The sequence below is a fragment of the Rutilus rutilus genome (assembly GCF_951802725.1).
Source record: "Rutilus rutilus genome assembly, chromosome: 3".
NCBI classification, from domain to species: domain Eukaryota; kingdom Metazoa; phylum Chordata; class Actinopteri; order Cypriniformes; family Leuciscidae; genus Rutilus; species Rutilus rutilus.
In genome coordinates this window covers 52,657,879-52,678,170 of record NC_140211.1, presented here as the reverse complement: position 1 = coordinate 52,678,170, position 20,292 = coordinate 52,657,879, and the positions used below count along the sequence as shown (strand labels likewise).

At 36.3% G+C, this 20,292-nt stretch overlaps 3 protein-coding genes across 4 annotated transcripts in view; all 3 read left to right on the top strand.

Annotated features, from left to right (window-relative positions):
• The window catches only part of hnf4b (hepatic nuclear factor 4, beta), a 457,854-nt gene that overhangs the window by 269,485 nt on the left and 168,077 nt on the right, over positions 1-20,292 (top strand). The window lies entirely within an intron of this gene.
• Positions 545-7,789, top strand: elp5 (elongator acetyltransferase complex subunit 5). Its single transcript, XM_084405595.1, has 8 exons — positions 545-884; positions 961-1,021; positions 1,111-1,191; positions 2,358-2,569; positions 3,188-3,363; positions 3,438-3,533; positions 3,617-3,717; positions 6,330-7,789. Exons 1-8 carry the CDS (start codon positions 830-832, stop codon positions 6,436-6,438), a joined length of 891 nt encoding a protein of 296 aa, XP_084261721.1. The 5' UTR covers positions 545-829; the 3' UTR covers positions 6,439-7,789.
• On the top strand, positions 8,094-20,078 carry ctdnep1b (CTD nuclear envelope phosphatase 1b). 2 transcript variants are annotated; one of them, XM_084404001.1, is made up of 7 exons: positions 8,094-8,781; positions 11,370-11,436; positions 11,619-11,737; positions 15,879-16,067; positions 16,190-16,301; positions 18,706-18,790; positions 18,875-20,078. In XM_084404001.1, the coding sequence occupies exons 1-7, from the start codon at positions 8,668-8,670 to the stop codon at positions 18,933-18,935; spliced, it is 747 nt and encodes a 248-aa protein (XP_084260127.1). In that variant the 5' UTR covers positions 8,094-8,667; the 3' UTR covers positions 18,936-20,078. The 2 variants fall into 2 exon arrangements, with proteins under 2 accessions (XP_084260127.1, XP_084260128.1); XM_084404002.1 differs by having other exon boundaries at positions 8,157-8,781; positions 16,190-16,208.

The window sequence follows — 20,292 nt, the reverse complement described above, 5'->3', positions numbered from 1 at the left end:
GCCTTGAGGAAACAGACAATTAAAAAGCTTTACTGCCTCTTAGATAAAAAAATAATATCCTTGCTGTTCAGACATAGAGGCTACAAAGCCGGGTTAAAAACAACGAGTCTGATAACACTAATCATGGTTAAAGGGATAGTTCACCCAAAAATGAAAATCACTAACTCACCCTCTCAAGTTGTTCCAAACCTGTATGAGTTTCTTTCTTCTGCTGAACACAAAAGAAGATATTTTGAAGAATATGGTTAACCAAATAGTTGATGGACCCCATTGACTTCCATAGTATTTTTATTTTTTTCATACTATGGAAGTCAATGGAAACCAGATTCTTCAAAATATTCTCAAAAAGAAATGTATACAGCTTTGGAGCAACTTGAGGGTTGAGTAAATTATGTCAGAATTTTTATTTTTGGGCGAACTATCCCTATCCCTATCAAATGTGTTAGATGAGATCAGGGGTTTTCAATCTTTTAGATGCTATATGGACATTGGAGAGACCACCAAACATGATCATCCTCATGCAAGGGACCCAGTGCTACACACTACAGCACAGAAGGTGGCGTTAATGCATTACTCAAGTTTGCAAACAGCGATGCAGAAGAAAGTAGCCGCTGTGCGTTTGGGAAATTGAGTATTCGCTGTAATCAAACTCGTGTTGATCGTGAATTGTACCATAACTATTTTATATAACCAAGAGTTTTGATTTCTACTTGGGTCTTTAAGATGTTTAATCAATAGCGCTGGTTTAATAAGCCATCCAGTAGCTTGCCAAGCCCAAAAGTGATTTGTTTAGCTGTTAGCAAATAGTGTTTATATGAGCGTTTGAGTCATGCTGCTAGATGTGCTACAGGGAGCAGAGGCTGGAGGATTCATACTCATTCAAGGTAACATCGATACTCTTACCCCGTTTGTACATTTCTACACTGCTGAACATACTAAGTATATGTTTGTACGTTTCAGATACTGTCAAATGCTCAGGTCGGGGCATCCTCAAGTGTTTTATTAATGCAGCATTGAAGAGGCAAGTTCCTGTCTGCAAGGCGTTTTTTTTTTTTTATTGACGTACATTAAGTTGTTACAGTGTTTGGTTTGTGTTCAAATCTGTTAAAGGGGCGAGGACGTACATGTGCTGGGATTCGAGGCGAGTGAAACAGAAGTGTGTGCTGGCTTGGACAGAAGCTGTGTGCAGAAGTGAGCAAAATAAATTATATATATATATATATATATATATATATATATATATATAGAGAGAGAGAGAGAGAGAGAGAGAGAGAGAGAGAGAGAGAGATTAATTCTTGATTTGTGACTTGAAGTTGAGACATGCTTTTATGCATATGGTGATGACACCTAAAAGCACCTAACATCATAGAAATGAATATTAAATGGTACTGACAGTGTGTAATTTAGGATGCACATAATTTAAAATCTTTAAATATCATAGTGCAGTGGTTTTCAACTGTTTTGCCTCAGGACTCAAGATTTTACAAATGGTGACATAACACCACATTAAACAGTTTATTGTGCAAAAAGAAACAAAAATCACCTTAAAATGAAACAATGCAAAACAATTTTTTTTTTTTTTTTAAATGCAGAAAATTGTAGGAGCACAAGCAGAAAATGCAATGCAGAAACCTGCAAAGCAAAGTTATTCACATTTTCCCCCATTATGTCTGTATTACTGACTAATCCGTTGATAATAAACAGTCTTAACTTATAGAAATTCAAATATGCAGTTTTATTTTAAGTTTTGCTTAAACGGCAGTAGAAATTTTATATTTTATTAATAATAATAGCCAAAGTATCAAGTGACTGAAGAACCTGTACCAAAAAATTGTGCCACATATATATGTTTTGTTTTAGGTTTATAAGCCTGGTAGTTATTTTGTTACCTTAACTATGCATGATATTGTTAGTTACTTTATATTTTTTGCATTTCCCATTATTTTTCACTGATGTTAATTAACAAATATTGTGCAAAAACAACAGTAAAAGTATTAATATTAGCCATGTCATTTATTAATTTGTGCCATAATATGCACAGCCTTTGACATCAATAATATTTATATTTTTAAGTTGATAAGCCTGGTTATTTTGCTATCTTATATTTTGCATTATTATTATTTTGCTAACTATGTAGGATATTATTTATTTATTATTATTTGTATTTACCAAATTGTTTCCCCCTACTGTTTATTAACACATTTTGTAAGGGCATAAACAACAGCAAAAGTGTAATATTTTAGTAATATTAGTATATTACTGATTAATTTACTACCATTCAGGACAGACATGCAGTCTATTTGGGGATTTTATTTTATTTATTTTGCCACTGAAATACTTTCTCATGTGTTTTAAAGGCTTCATTTTCATAAGGGTTTCCCTGATCCCCTCGGCTGGATGTGCAGATCATCTTTCACCGTCGATCAGCTCACTTCTCAACACATAACTAAGCTCATCAAAGACTCGCAGCATGTCAAAGCACCAGTACTTGTTATTGACTCACTCTCATTGGTTTTAAGACATCATGACCCTGTTGTCATCTCTCAAAGACTTCAAGAGCTCAGAAAAGGTGAAACATCTCACATTGACAAACTGCGTTGCCTTTAATGTCCGGCACACATTGTGTGATTTCCGGCTGTCCCAGACGAAAGATGACCAATCGTGGCGATTTCTGTGGTCGCGGCTCCTAAACGCTGGTCCTACGTCATGTGTGTTTGCTTCTACGACCTATTTCTACTGACTAGCCAATAATAATGCTACATGAAATGGTGTAATGATCAACGTAACATGGCGCTAAAATTTAACATGACGCTCCATTTACAAAATTGACATGCCTCTTTTCCCTAGCAATGACCATATATTATCTATAGGACCATATTATCCTCTTTTTTTTCAGCGCACATAAAAACCACAATTGCCAAAGAGAGATTCATCCTGCTCTACTTGTTTACCACAAGGTGCATGCAGATGGCGTTTTATGTGTCGTAGCCTACTATTCAATAGGTGTCATCATCGTACAGTCTACATACATGTCGTACCCAAGTTTATTAGATCCATGTCGTACAGTGTGATTTGTAATGATCTTATAGGATTGCCGAAATCACACAGTCTGTAGCAGGCATTAAGTGTCGACTAATTCAAGACTTAGGAAATAATGCTCTTGTTTGTTTTTTCCACTGACCACTAGGAGGAGATGTTAAAACTATTATCAGTCTCCTGCATTCAGATTTGCATCTACAAGGTGTTGTAGGGATTGTAAGCCACTTAGCCAGTACTGTTATCTCCGTGGCACCTGCAAACAATGAACATCACGCAGTGGCTACGACTACACGACGCACAAAGTCAGGCAAAGTTATGCAAGAGGTAAGACGTGAGGTTTTACTCTGAATAAACATGTGATTCTAAACTAAAATCATAAGTGTGTAATCAATTTATAGGAAGAGTATTTCAGTGTGTCCGAGGACGTGACCCTTTCTGTACGGGCCAAACTCCGTCAACCCGGGCATGTACAGAAAGAGCAAAAAGAAGCAGAGGTGAGCAAAGCCGCTTTGATTCTCAATGACTTTAGATGGAGGTTTTTGTTGTAACTTTTTGTCTTTCACTGTGATCTGAGCAGGCTGATCCAGCATCAAACTTGACCTTCAATCTACGCCTGTCTGAGGAGGAGAGAAGAGCCAAGGAGAAAGTGGCGCTGCCATTTGTATTTAGCAAAGAGAAGTAAGAGACCTCTATTGATGAAAAGAGTGCTATCTTGTGCTATCGGAATTAGCGTAAATATGAGTTTCCTAGTTAAAAATGTAGCATGAACGCCCTCTCAAGCTCTGAGATAATTTTAATACCCAAGTCCCAGAGTTGGGCGGGCCATAAACTTTAAACATGGCCGGGGGGAGAACGACTGCTATTCTTTATTAGTTATTTCCACAACAGCCTTGTCTTATCATTAGTGCATATTTACATATATGAATAGTCATTTAAGCATACTGTATTAGAAAATAGCCTGTATTTGACCATTATTCTAGTTGATTAATTGGTTGTCAATGAATGGAAAGCTAAATATCATTTTGGCTTTAATAAAGCCAAATAAATGATATTTAATAAAGATTTCTGTTCTTTCTGACAACAATGCACTTGAATGCGATGAGCTCATAATCACAACTTCAGAAGTGGGAAGTTGGAAATTTCCGATTCACGTGAAGGCAGCATTAGTAAAATCAAAGTCAATCAGGCAAGTCATTTCACTCGGCGACTATCTTTGAAACACCTTTTGGGCAGCTATTTCAGGGTATGTTTACAAGACAAAGATGTACGAAACAGAAATGTTTTTTGCGTACAGACATCAACATTGTCGAAATGATTCCCGTTCACAAGGATCAGCGAAAACATAAAAAAAATACAGCAGCTGTATTCTGCTGCCAGGCCAGTAGTTGGCAAAGTCACTTTGTAAAGAAACAAAGTGTTATAGACTGAACACGTAATACGCATGCGCATGGTTGTCACCGCTTGTAGTTTACACGAAGAGGATACCGGAATCGTTTTCAAAAAACTTAAACTTCGAAACCTGTCTTGAAAAGTTTTGTGTTTCAGGCCCCCAAAACGCTGCTGTTGTTTAAATGAACAGCCATCAATTTTGTTTCTAAAAGCTTAAATCATGACAAAAAAACGTCTTCTTTTTTTTGGATGGACCAGCACATGTGCAGTCCTAAGCGCTCGTCTCAGAACACTGACTTTTTCTAAACCGGAGCTTCTAACAGCAGCTGGAGTAACACAATAGGCTTGGGTTGCGTTCAGCCCCGACAAAAAGTTGCAAAACGTTTTTTAAAAGGAAACTGTGGTGCGTTGAACACCCTGTTCTGATGACGCAAGAGTTGCAACTATGGCAGCTGAGAAGGCCATTCTTTGTGTTCTTTTTGAAGAATTTTCAGGGCCTGATGAAATCGGTATAAATACATGGTTAATACTGCAAAATACGCTCAATGTGACAGTCACTGCCCTTGCTGTCCAGAATAAAAGAACATCCCAATCGAGTTGAAGGGATTTGTGGAAACTGTGGTTCCTAATTATTGTGATCCAACATTTGCCTCGCATTTCAGGATGAAAAGACAAACATTTCAGGTGAAGGATAATCCACTTCTTACCTCTGAGACTGTGTTATGATCTATATGACCGTTATTATTTTTATTGTGAGTATTAGGCTTATCATTATTGTTGATCACTGTTGATATGCTATATTTTGACTATAAAACTCTTACGACAAACATGTCTTCTTAATATCTTCAGTTGTTGCGTACATACCGAACTGCAGCGGACACATTTGTAAACGACTTTACTTGGACCCATTGTGCGAACTGCCGCTTTAATACCGCGTGGTTTATTTACATGTTGCTGCTGATTGGGCTGACATATTTGACACATCCACCAAACAAGAGAAAACGTATCTCAAACATTTCGTTCAACCCGGAAACCGTAGCAAAACGTTGTGCACCGGTTTGAGCTTGAACATGCCCCAGATGTCGAACACACCAAACGACTTTACCAATCGGCGATTGGCTCTTTTATTTAGGAGGCGGGACTTATTCCGCCATATTGTGCATTGCACTTTCTCCCATTCATAGTAATATTAGTGCACTCTCTAATATTCAATCTTTCTATAGATAGATAGATAGATAGATAGATATTTAGATATATAGTCTTTGGTAATATTTATATACCATTTATATATTTATTAATATTTTAAATTCTTTATTTTTATGTTTTCGGTTTAAAGTTTTAGTATTTATTTTTGTGCTTTTGTCATTTTTATTTTTGTATTTTGTATTGATTAAAATATATTTCAGTTTTAGCAATTTTACTACTTAAATTTGTATTAGTTAGTTTTATACATTTTCAGTTAATTGCCAAGGTACCATTTCTAGTAAGTTATTTATTTTTTTCCAAGTTTGTTTTTTATCTAATTGTTATATTTTACTTTATTTCAATGAACAAAACCCATTTTTCATAGTTTTAGTTGACAATAAAAATACTGGTTGTAAAACAAAACGAATTATTTAATTAAAAACTAAAAATCTGGGTTACACTTTATTTTAAGGTGCCCTTGTTATAGTTTGACTAAACATATTAACAACATATACTTACTGTAGGGTTTGGTTTAGGATTAGTTACATGTAATTATGTATAATTTACTGTTATAGGTATTTACTGTTATATTGGTACATGTAAAATATGTAACAAGGAAATTGTAAAATAAAGTGTCACCAAGATCTGAACAATTTTGATGTTCTGAGAAGTTCAGGCTTTCATGCTGCAGTGTAATCTGTTTCCCCCCCCCCCAGAAAATCAGCTCTTCTGAGGCCGACTCCTGGCTCGGGACGGATCATGTACGAGCCTGATGCCAACGATGACTTTGATGAGGAGGATCCAGATGATGATCTTGATGTGTGAATGAAGACAGTCCACATCATGTCCTAAATCTGGGAATGTCAAATCCATCTTTAAAAATTATTTATTTATGGTTCTTTATTTTTATTATGAATCAAATAGTCAGTTTGTTCTCAGCTATTACAAGACCAGGTTTGAGGATTTTATTTTGACATAAATTGATGAACTTCTTAGTAATGTTATGCAGTTTTTGTATTTGTGGATAAAGCACTTATTTTCAAGCACTGGTTTAATAATATTTAAGCATAATTCCCCAATTATGACTATTCTTGACTTATCACTAAGCTCATTTTGTACAGTTTATTTCATTCTGGGTTTTTTATATACGTGTTGTAGACATGCAGCTTTTCACTTGTTGGTGGAGATCTTGAACAAAGCTCATGGGATGATACCCATACCCAAACTTTGTGCCATGTGAGGTCAGACATGCTCCAAACAAAATAAAGTACAATAAATGATCAATAAAATTATATTGAAAGTCCATCATACATACAAATTGTACACATTTTTGACTTAAGCTTTGTTGACCAGTGTGATTAAAGGGTTAGTTCACCAAAAAAATGAAAATTCTTTCATTAATTACTCACCCTCATGTTGTTCCAAACCTGTAAGACTTTCGTTCATCTTCTGAACACAAATGAAGATCTTTTTGATGAAATCTGAGATCTTTCTGTCCCTTCATTGACAGCTACGCAACTACCACTTTGACGCTACAAAAAGTTCATAAAGAGATCATAAAACTAATCCATATGAATTGAGTGGTTTAGTCAAAATTTTCTGAAGAGACACGATCACTTTATATGATGAACAGATTAAATGTAGACTTTTATTCACATTTAAACATTGATCAGCGGACATAAACAGAAGCTCAACCGAATCTGCTTGACCTGCGAGAACAAACCTGGTTGGTTCTCGCTGAAGCTCAAACATACTGCGTAACAATAGAATGAACCTCATTGGATCTAATGTGTGTTGACCAACAGAAAGCTTCTTGTTTGGAAAGTGATTTCTGTATGAGCTGTGCTTCATACATCGTTACACTGACAATAGACATTGGCCGTTTTTTGCCAGTGAAATATAACAAATCAATTAAGTTAGTAACAGAAAAAGACACTCGCTTGTCACCAACTACTGGCGTAACATGCTTAAATACGGCATGAGAAACGGCTTCTCGAACAAGAAAATAATGTAGGGAGGGGCTTGATATTGTTATGGTGAATTGATTGGATGGTTGGATTGTTGTGGTTTGCTATTGGTCGATCTCATGTGAGTGACAGGTTGTCCCGCCCACTCACCAGTAGATGTTGCTGCAAGAGGGAGGGGAAGTTATTTTGATTAAAGATTAAGCCATACGAATAAAAAAACGGATGTGCATGGATTATTTATAATAAATACTCCAATATTTTGAAAAGAATGTTACATTTTGATTTCATGGGGACTTTAAAGGGCTTCTGAAGTAATCTTTTGGTGAGCAAATTCAAAAGATTATCAAAAAAATCTCAACACTACTCTAAATCTTTTGTTTGTTCATTTTAATAATTTAATATCACAAAAAATAAGGACTTGTTTTTTTGTTTGTTTGTTTTTACTTCACCACTGTCATAAGTAAAATAAATTAAATGACAAGAAAATTGTGGAAGCTTCCTACGGTTTGAATTCTCACTGGTGAGAGGCGAGCACTGAATGGGAACTCAAAAGTCTTTTTGAAAAACGCCGCGGCCACGTGAGCACAAACTTTATGTCTCTTCGCGGAAGTGACGTCAGGGAAGCGATGGCGGCCCGTGTTGCTCTACCGTATTGGCTTTAAACTGTTCTCGGCGCTGAGAAATTGTACGCTTTTTCTTTTCGCTTTCTCAAAGATTATCAAAAAGAAGCGTTGGTTTTAATGTTGCAGCAGATGGACAGTCGCACTCCGCGTGGCTTTTGGCAGAACGGAGACATTTGTTCGACACTCCAGTTTGTTTGACCACCTTTAGCCAGCGAGCATTTGAAGGAGCCGGACAGAGAAACTAACGTTACCTCTCTAAAGATAAAGACATTCACCAAGTGATATTTAACCCACGCACTTTTGTTTTGCAAACGCTGCACTTTAGCACCCTTCACACGTTTGTTTGAATCGTATCAAGACGCGTGAGGTGTGAAGTTGTGAATGGTTGGCAGGATCTTATTTCCACAGGTGTGTTGTGTTGCTCTTGTCAGCGGTGTAAATCACACCTCACGGACTCTGGTGTTATGGTTGACATGCTAAAGACCCGCCAATGTCTGCTCGGTGTGCGCACTTTCCTCGGCGTGACATCCAGGCTGTGGAGCTTCTTCTTATACATCCTCAGGAAGCACATACGAACGGTGAGTGTCCTTTTCATGTGTGAGCAACTTTTGTTTCGTGACATGGCACTGAACTTTCATGCAGGTGTCTGAAGGGAAAGCAGACACCTGTCTGGAAACGTTCTCAATCTCCTAGATGTTAATAAAGTAGTGTCTTTGTTACACGTTACATGTATTTACTATAGTAACTAACGTTATAAATTAGGCATAATTTCATGCAGCTAAACCAAATCCGGTAACACTTTATTTTACAGTGTCCTTGTTACATAATTATGTAACATGTTATTACCGTAGTAATAACAGTAGATTATGCATAATAATTACCTGCGACTAACCCTCAACCGAACCCTAATCCTACCCTAACCTTATAGTAAGTACATGTAGGTGCTTAATATTACTCAGTACTTAAATATATAATTACACTGTAACAATGACACCTTAAAATAAAGTGTAACCCCAAATCCTAACCCTATAGTAAGTACATGTAGTTAATTGCTATTACTCAGTACTTAAATGTGTAATTACACAGTAATAGGGATACATTAAAATAAAGTGTTCCCCATGTTTATTCTGTGCAAGTGGTCTGTGATTCATTAGAGAGACACATGTCCATTAAGACATAGTTGGTAACTGCACAACTTGTTTGCTGGTTATGAAGAATAACGTGTTACACTGATTCCATTAAACACTGACATTTACAAACTAATGACAACAGAGTTGGCAACTCCTTAAATTGGTAAATGTGACACTTTACTGTGGCGTAAAGCGTTAATAAACGGCCCGAACATGTACCATTAGTGTAAAATAAGACTTGACACCAAAATGAGTTGTTTTCATTTTAAATAACTTTAATTATTTGCAACCAGTGTTATTCTTTTTACTAAAACTATTGAAAACAAGATTTTAATTAAAATCGAGCTTAAATAAAAATATAAATATTTGATGGAAAAACTTAAATAGTTGATACGAATTAAAATAAGTTTAAGAGAAAGAACCTTAAACTAAAATGTATATATGATGTTTTACTGTGAGCCTAAAGCAATAATGATCAGGGTAAGATGGATAAATCAAAAACCATTTTTAATAATATTAATAAAAATAGAGGATAATATACTAATAATAATATGTGAATATTATCCAGTAGGTTTTGGTTTTTAAGAAGTAGCTGACAAATGGGTCACATGCTTTAGCTCAGAGTATGTAAACACTTTGACTAGGAAAACAGGCTGTAATCCCCCTGTGCACAACAGGCTTTGGCGAGCCAGTTGTATAATAATCTTTAAGATGATCATTAAGACGCAATTATAGAAGTATTACTCGTCTGGGACTCTGATATGGGTGCCGGAGTAGCGGACACTTCTCTGAACATGCTTTACAATCATGCAAGCATCGGGTCGATTCAACCTGACCTGATATTATGAATGAGTCCTTATTGAGGCCTAATGCAAGTTGGGAATAAACAGCCCCCTTTTCAAAGTCACCCTGGCAGTTTCGCTCGGCTGTTCTCTCCGAAGTTCCTCTGACGCTTTTAGACAGCTGGGAGAGCTAAAGATAGCTCAGAAGAGAGGGATTTGGAGAAAGAGAGGAAGAGTATCCACATTGTGGTGAGTGCTGGACTGAAGCAGAGGGTCTCGGACCTCTTAAAGAGACAGTGATCTGAGTTTGAGCTCAGTTCATTTCCTGAAGGTTGCGTACTTGAGTAAGCGGCTAATTGACCAGTTGTCAAGTCCAGGACACCTCCTAAGTTCATTTTGACTAATTTAGGGTTCTCACGGTCACGGAAACCCTGTATTATCGGCTAAATTGTCAATTTCTGGGCCTAGACTTTTAATAAACATGGAGATTTCTATAGTAAATTTGAATGATCAGCCGATATTGATTATATATCATGAATATGATTATTTCTTTATCCATATATTTATTTTATTATTATTTTTGTTTGCCAATCTTGAATATGGAGAGCAGAAGCACCCTACAGCCAATGTTTAATAGTAATATTTAATTAAATATATATATATTTTTTTAATAAATATAAACAATTTTTTTTTGAAAAATATTAATAACAAAAATTAAGTACATGGCATTAACAGTCATACATTTAAAGTTCACCAAAAACTATTTTGAAGGGGGAATATGTGAAGATAGATAGATAGATAGATAGATAGATAGATAGATAGATAGATAGATAGATAGAGAAATATGGGATAGATGGATGGATAGATAGATAAAGAAATATTGGATTAATGGTTGGATTGATAGATAGTCAACAGTATTTTTAATACAACCTGTATTTTTAAATTTACTGTACTTTTTATTTATTTATTTATTTAAATTCTGGATAATGTAAAGTTCGACCTGCTTCAGCAGTGATAGACAAGCTTTCTTTATTGTGCTTTCATGTGATGTTTAAATTGTCTTTATTCACTTGTCGTTAGAGACTAGTGAGTTCTGAACAGTTCAGAGTTAATAAATGCAGACCTAAATGTTCCATTAAAACCATTATGTCTTGCTAAATAATCTGTGAAAATGTCCTTTGCTGCATTACACGTGTCATGCACTGTGCTGTACTGAGGTGGACTGTTTCCTGTTTTGTCTTCTTCCTGTTCTAGATAATCCAGTATCAAACGGTGCGATATGACATTTTACCATTGTCCCCCATTTCCAGAAACCGACTCAGTGAGTATATCTTTTCTTCTCCTCAAGTTTTATACGTGATTATTATGACAACACAAAGCTTCCGGTGAGATTTAACATGCCCAATCTGAGTGTTACTTGTCTTTGAGACAGTGTTGTGTTTGTGGGAAGTCTTTTCATATACGTTGACTGACCTGTCAATTTGTGTTTGCATTCATGTTCAGACACCGTTAAGCGGAAGATCCTAGTTTTAGATCTTGACGAGACATTGATCCACTCGCATCACGATGGAGTCCTCAGACCTACAGTACGGCCTGGTACACCGCCAGACTTCATCCTCAAAGTAAGATGAAACATTTTTGTTACAGAGTACATTCAATTTGCACTATAAAATGCACATCTATAGACCAGCGCTCATTAAAAAGCTAGAAATATCAGGTATTGTGATTCCAGGCCAGGCAAATTCATCGAAATGTCCATTTACGGTTACGTATTTCTAGTTATACTAGTATAGTCTAAAATAGTTAAATAAAATAGCAGCTGCTCTTTGTTGCTCTTACAAAATAAAGATTTTTCTTAAATAAATTAAAAACTAAATACTATTTTTTTATATTATAAATTAATATTATATTAAAGTATAAATTAATAATATTTATTAAATGTATAAAAAGCTATATAAAATATTACATATAAAAATATAATAATAATAATTATAGACTATTATTATCAGGGCTGTACGTTAACTTTTTTTGAATATTGCTATGATATGTTAAAAGTTTTATAGCAATTATAGCACAAGTATGAAACGCCTGTTACCATTTCTGAAAACAATCATAGTTCATCATGCATACTGTGTACAGCGGGGGAAATAAGTATTGAACACGTCATCATTTTTCTCAGTAAATATATTTCCAAAGGTGCTATTGACATGAAATTTCCACCAGATGTTGGTAACAACCCAAGTAAGCCATACATACAAAGAAACAAACAAAAATAAGTTCAGAAATTAAGTTATGTGTAATAATGTGAAATGACACAGGGAAAAAGTATTGAACACATGAAGAAAGGGAGGCGCAAAAAGGCATGGAAAGCCAAGACAACTGCTGAAAACTTACAGTAATTAAAAAGCAATCCAGCCCCCTGTCAGTGGAAATTAATAACAGCTGGTTCAGTCCCAAATGATGGCCTACAAAAAGGTCTCATTGCCAAGGTGTCACACAAGACACATCTCATGATGGGTAAAAGCGAAGAGCTGTCTCAAGACCTTCGCAACCTAATTGTTGCAAAACATAATGATGGCATTGGTTATAGGCGCCATTCTAAGCTTCTGAATGGTCCAGTGAGCACTTTTGGGGCCATAATACGGAAGTGGAAAGACAATAATTTCACCATAAATTTGCCTCGACCAGTGCTCCTCGCAAGATTTCTGATAGAGGAGTGAAAAGAATAATCAGAAGAGTTGTCCAAGAGCCAAGGACCACTTGTGGAGAGCTTCAAAAAGACCTGCAGATAGCAGGTACTGTTGTCTCAAAGAAAACAGTAAGTAATGCACTCCACCGCCATGGCCTGTATGCACGCTCACCACGCAAGACTCCATTACTGAAAAAAAAAGCATGTTGAAGCTCTTTTAAAGTTTGCTGCACAACATTTGGAAAAGCCAGTGAAATACTGGGAGAATATAGTGTGGTCATATGAGAGCAAAATTGAACTGTTTGGATGCCATAATACACACCATGTTTGGAGGAGAAATGGCAGTGCACATTACCCTAAAAACACCATACAATTGGTGTTGGCTCTTGGACAACTCTTCTGATTATTCTTTTCACTCCTCTATCAGAAATCTTGCGAGGAGCACTGGTCGAGGCAAATTTATGGTGAAATTATTGTCTTTCCACTTCCGTATTATGGCCCCAAAAGTGCTCACTGGACCATTCAGAAGCTTAGAATGGCGCCTATAACCAATGCCATCATTATGTTTTGCAACAATTAGGTTGCGAAGGTCTTGAGACAGCTCTTCGCTTTTACTCATCATGAAATGTGTCTTGTGTGACACCTTGGCAATGAGACCTTTTTGTAGGCCATCATTTGGGACTGAACCAGCTGTTATTAATTTCCACTGACAGGGGGCTGGATTGCTTTTTAATTACTGTAAGTTTTCAGCAGTTGTCTTGGCTTTCCATGCCTTTTTGCGCCTCCCTTTCTTCATGTGTTCAATACTTTTTCCCTGTGTCATTTCACATTATTACACATAACTTAATTTCTGAACTTATTTTTGTTTGTTTCTTTGTTTGTCTGGCTTACTTGGGTTGTTACCAACATCTGGTGAAAATTTCATGTCAATAGCACCTTTGGAAATATATTTACTGAGAAAAATGATGACGTGTTCAATACTTATTTCCCCCGCTGTATGTATGCTAATTATGTTATCATTCACTCCTGTTTAGGGGTGGGTGATAATTTATTCTGCTGTTTTTGAGTTTATGGACCAAAGTAAATGAAATAAATATGAATAGAAGTCTCATAAAACTATACTTAACAAAGAGCCCATTTTTCATGAGCATATTTTCCCAGGAAAGTTATTAACTGCGCTATATATTGCACTATTATTCTTCAATATATTTACATAATATATCTGAAATCCTAATATCTTTATTATTAATCTTATTATAATCTGAGAGATACACACATTTTTTCATCTGAAGAAGGAAAGACGCAGGTAATCGCACACGGTCAGTCGATCTCTCTCACTTGCTGCTTGTTTAGTCCAAATCTACAGAGCCTCTGTACAAATCACAATGGTCAAGTCAAGTCAAGTATATTTGTATAGCGCTTTTCACAATACAGATTGTATCAAAGCAGCTTCACAGTATTAAATTAAAATAATACAACAAGGTTTGTTTCTAGTGGAATTTATTGATTGATAAAATCAAATTAAATATCCCCAGAATATCCCCAACTGAGCAAGCCAAAGGCAACAGTGGCAAGGAACCGACTGTTGCCTTTGGCTTGCTCAGTTGGGGATATTCTGGGGATATTGAATTGGTGTAATACCAATTAAATGGTACAATGGTACATGGAGTCTTAATAAAAAAAAAAAATACATTCGTCACTCTTGTTATTTTTATTAACTTGTTCAACATTCATGACAAATGCATGAAGTGTAAAACAAGAAGGACATGTGAACATAACGGCTGCTTGCATTCCTCTGCAGTTGGCTTGTCAGTATTACAAAATTGCGGTTATCACCACAGCCCTACATGCTTGACATAGTAGACGAGACAGACACATTCCTGTTTACACCTGGTGTTTTAATCCGTCTCTTTTGTCCACTTTCAACCACTTATGTCCTGATTTCTCTGAGGGGAGGGTCTATGGGCGGGTAAATGGACAAAATAGACCTTTCGATCTAATGGACAAACTAAGCTCGTGCAATTTACATATGAACGTGACCAGGGATGACTGAAAAACATCCGGAGAGCATCAGCTTTCGTTTCTGCTCTGACAGCCACAAGAACACGTCGAACGCTGAGTGCGTGTTAGAAATCAGGAATGGTGAGAGAACATTGTGCTTGGTACATTTTTTGTCTTCACACCAAACTTGGGTCTCCAGCCGATAAAGTTTAAATCCCGTCTGGCTAGCGCGCTTCCCATAATGTTCACGCATTAGATCAGTAGACGGAGAGACTGTCTTTTGTGGCTGTTCGAACACATTCGACCACATGAGCGTTTACACTACGAAAGCAATCCGGTCAAATGTGTTTTTGACTACCTCTGGAAGTGGTCGAAAGTGGACAAGCTCAAAACGTTTTCGACCCCGTTTACACCTGTATTTAGTGTTGTCCTCTTGTGATCCGATTGACCAAAATGCATCTTAATACCAGGTGTAAACAGAACCATAAAGACAAAAACTATAAGTTTCTTAATAAAAAAATCTAATAGTTGTTGGTTAGAGTATTTATTTTTCCAAAAATCAGAAATTTCAGAAAATAGTAAAACTGCGAGCATGTGACCTAGAGAAGCGAGTCAGCGATGCTAGGTCAAAGTAAAACAAGGCTCGAGTCAGTGCACATGTACCGCTTTGAGTTATTTTTCTTATTGCGCTTAATATGTTCTGTGCTGTTTCTCAATCATGCATGTTTGTTTATCCCTCTGTGTCAGGAAACTTTAAGCAGTAGCTACTTCGTTGCGCAAATGTATTTATATAACGTGATATGCATGAAATGGCTCTCGTTTCATCACTATGAAAGCTGCAGGGCATATGAGTGGGAAACAAACAAACTCTCACATCATACAAACAAACTGGTCTGTCTTACACGCGTGTTACTGTGGTAAGTTTTCATCGTGCAGAACAATTTTTTGTATGTCGCACTGTACAGCCCTGATTATTAACATTATTAAAATGCCTCTCGATTAATCGTGAATCGCTGTTATTTTCACCCAAGTGTCTCTTTCATTTTCTCATGTAAACTGTCATTTTTTTTCAGGTGGTAATAGACAAACACCCAGTCAGATTCTTTGTACATAAAAGGCCGCATGTCGACTTCTTCTTAGAGGTGGTCAGTCAGTGGTATGAGTTAGTAGTGTTCACTGCTAGTATGGAGATCTATGGCTCTGCAGTAGCTGATAAGCTGGATAACAACAAGGGAATCCTAAAAAGAAGATACTACAGACAGGTAACCACTGAAACTCTTTACATTTCATTGTTCTTAAACCTTTCCTATGAGAAATATGGAAAAGGCAGACATTAGTCACGGATATATTTCAACAACACTCTCCGTTTCTTTATCTTGTGCAGCACTGTACACTGGATTCAGGTAGTTATATTAAAGACCTGTCCGTTGTACATGATGACTTATCAAGTGTAGTCATTCTTGACAACTCGCCAGGGGCATATCGCAGTCATCCAGGTAAGACTATAACAACGCGCTGTAGTTTGCACTGCTTCTTTGCAGGATTAACTTGTGTGTGTGAGCAGTTGCCCAGCTGGTCTCACTGCATGATATCTGTGGTTGTGTACTTTAGGCCATTTCAGCCTCACCGTGTTTAGCATGCTCAGCATCACAGTAATGTATGCCATGGATTTAATATCATATATAGGATTTATATATCATATTATATAGTCAATTCCTGATGAATTCCCCTATTTTTTTCGAATGAATTTTACTCTGTAATGCATTACATTATGGAAGTAAATTATAAAGTTGACTTTTGAAGTTGAAATTGATCATACACATACATATAATGAACATCTGAACTTTAGGGTGCAAAGTAAATGACTAAATAGAAAAACAGCAGTCAGTCAATACCAATTTAAACATCACTTTAGAAAGAACTGATCAATAAATGAATAGCTTGGTCTTGAATAAAACACATTTTACTGCTCTGGTCACATGAGAGAAATTTCACTCACAAAAAAGGTCCATTGTCTGTTGTCATTGTCTATAGTGTAGTGATGCAAGTCACTTTCAAACCAAGCAGATTTCTGTTGTTCAGTGCAGCGAATCCATGTGATCAACAATGATAAATGTAACCGCCCATTTAGTCACAAATGTATAGATATACAGTACAGGTCAAAAGTTTGGAAACATTACGATTTTTTTTTTATTTTTGAAAGAAGTCTCTAATGCTTATCAAGGCTGCGTTTATTTGATCAAAAATACAGAAGAAAAAAAAAACAGTAATATTGTGAAATATTACAACTTTAAAATAATAGTTTTCTATTTGAATATACTTTAAAAAATAATTTATTCCTGTGATGCAAAGCTGAATTTTCAGCATCATTACTCCAGTCTTCAGTGTCACATGTGACATCCAGTCTATCACATGATCCTTTAGAAATCATTCTAATATTCTGATTTATTATGAGTGTTGGAAACAGTTCTGCTGCCTAATATATTTGATGAATAAAAGGTTAAAAAGAACTGAATTTATTCAAAATAAATTCTTTACTATCACTTCAATTTAACACATCCTTGCTGAATAAAAGTATTGATTTATTTCAAAAAAGAAAGAAAAACAATTACTGACCCCAAATTACTGACCAGAAGTGTATATTGTTGTTACAAAAGATTTCTATTTTTAAAACATTTGCTTCTTTTCTTTTTATATTTATGTTGTTGTTGTTTTTTTTGTTTTTTTTATTCATCAAAGTATCCTAAAAAAGAAAATTCAGCTTTGCATCACAGAAATAAATGATAATTTAAAGTATAATAAATTGAAAACCAATTATTTTAAATTGTAATAATATATCACAATATTACATTTTTTTTTCTGTATTTTTGATCAAATAAATGCAGGCTTGATGAGCAGAAGAAACTTCTTTCAAAAACATTAAAAATAGTAATGTTTCCAAACTTTTGACCTGTACTGTAGATTTGCCGATTTTCAATCCGCTTTGTATTGGTACAATGACGGTAGTGTATATAAATGAACAGTGTTTCTTTTTCTCTGTGTTACCTGGACTGAGAAATTCCAGTTTATTTTGTCAGCAAAAGTCCATTTGACAGCTCCAGAGCTTTCGTGAAAACTACAGATTACACTTCCACGTTTTTGTATCCCCGCCCACTGAGAGTCGGATCGACAGAGGGTTCATCTACTCGTTAAACAGTATCGTTGTAAAAATACTATGGCAACAGCCTACATGATGGCATTTTGTTTCGCTTGGTTTGGCAGAAGGTGCGCTCCCCGTTCCTCTTTTTCTAAATGAACGGATGAAATGGCGGTTTCTTTCGTTTTTTCCCTCTCGTCTGTTTCATCTAAAACACTGTGTTCATAGTCATTCAGTTTAAAATGTAGACTACACACATTTTTACAGATTTTCCATCGCAGTGTCCCGTCGTCTCCATGTTTCCTATCCTTTGCAGCCTTTAGCTTCTGCCTACAACACTCTGGATGCTTCTCTGGAAACCGAAAATAAACGTTTATTCTTTGCATTCTTGCACCCAGGAACAACACAAGTCAACACTGTTGTCTAAAAGTTTGCTAAGAAGTATTTCCTAGTATTTGACTGGTCAAGCCTATCCAATAACAGACTTGTGGCCTTGGACGACAACATGCCCAGTGCATTATGGGTGTTTTCCTACTTGTTATTACCTGTTTCCTACCTATTTGGCAAAAGGGAAGATGACAGCCTTTTATCTTTGTTTTCTCTAGTCAGGTAGCACCGATTTCAGAAATGATTTCACCTTTCTACCGTATAGACACCCAAGTTTTCTTGAAAACCCATTTATTATAAAAGGTCTACTGAGGAAAAAGTAGTTTTCCTCCAGAATGTGTAATTGTTTTCTGCATTTCTTTTATTCTGACCCACAGATAATGCAATACCTATAAAGTCATGGTTTAGTGACCCCAGTGACACAGCACTTCTTAACCTGCTGCCCATGCTGGATGCACTAAGGTAAGGATCTTAAAACATGGAACAATTTTTATGCTGTTCACTTGAAATCTCATAGCACCTCTTCATTATGTGTTCCCTCTTCAGGTTCACCGCAGACGTACGGTCCGTCCTGAGCAGAAATCTCCACCAGCATCGACTCTGGTGATCATCCGACCGAGGGCTTTCTTCAAGTCCGTTCTTTTTTGTTTTTGTTTCGTTTTGTCGAACTGCTTCCCTATCTGACATCCGCCTGATCATTCTCCCTCGACCCTTGACTCATCGCCTTCCAAAAACGGCCTTACATGAGGTCCATCAGGAGGAGAGTCAATCCTGAACTCAAAGGGGATGGAAAAGGCAAACTTTCGGATGTTTCAGGAAGCTTTTTTGCCTACGTTTTTTTTTTTTTTTTTTTTTTCTTCAGAATGGAGTCTCTGCCTTACAGTTCTACCTATGCTGATCGTGTGCGAGTCATGTTTGTGCTATGTGTGTGTGTATGAGGACATCTGCTGTTTTTCTTTTTAATTATTTGAAGATATGGAGTGGCTGGATACTGAAGCAAGATAAAAACGTTTGGGACGTCATACCTCACTTCTAAAGGTGGCGCAAACGAAGAGATCTACTAAACAGACTGGCTAAAAAAGCCACAGACACGAACATCTAATAGTTCACTGGAAAAACTATTGATGCCACAGACGAGTTGGGGGTTATTGTTGTAGAGTTGTGTATGCTATTATTGAGGTACTGTCTTGGAAAACATGGGTTTTAACGACTTCTGTATGGTAGACCTGTCCAAATTCAGAATGTGGAAGATAGTATTATCCATATTCTGCAGCAAATTCTTACTTTATTTTTTTTATTCTGGTCAATTGTCATCCTATTTTAGTTTTGGCAGTAAATGAATTTTTCATGATTATCAGGGAGGACGTAATAGAAAATGTGCTTTGACGAAGCTAAACGACAGATTTTAAGCCTTTCTGCTCTAATTCTTCTCTACAAGAATGTATGTGGTTGGTTATGAAATCCTACCACTTGGGCGCCTTTTTACAATGTATTTTTTTCCTTCCTGAAAATGTAATAATGACAAGACTTGAATTTATAAAACTTGTACTTCATTGTATTGAAGAGCTGACTGAGCAACAGACACCTTTTTTTTACTCAAGGCCTTGTTGGTTTCTCTGTGCACCTGTCAGATAATGTTAATTCTGTTCTCATCAATCAAACACTTGTTAAGTCTCAAGGCAGCTTCCTGGGACACAAGGAGTCCATAGACCTGTGCACGTTACTAATAAAAACGTGTCACTATCTCATACTCTGGGTTCAGTTTCCTTTTACTGTCTTTATTAAAGCTACAATATGTATTATTTTTTTCGCCACTAGGGGTCGCTAACCTCTTACAATGACAAAGGCGTAGGTTGATGACGCATAAGCGGAATTATGGAACTTGTCGTCATGCTGATGGATCTAATAATGTTTATGGATGAGTGAATACATTTGTTTTCTGCAGATTGCGATTGCTAATGAGA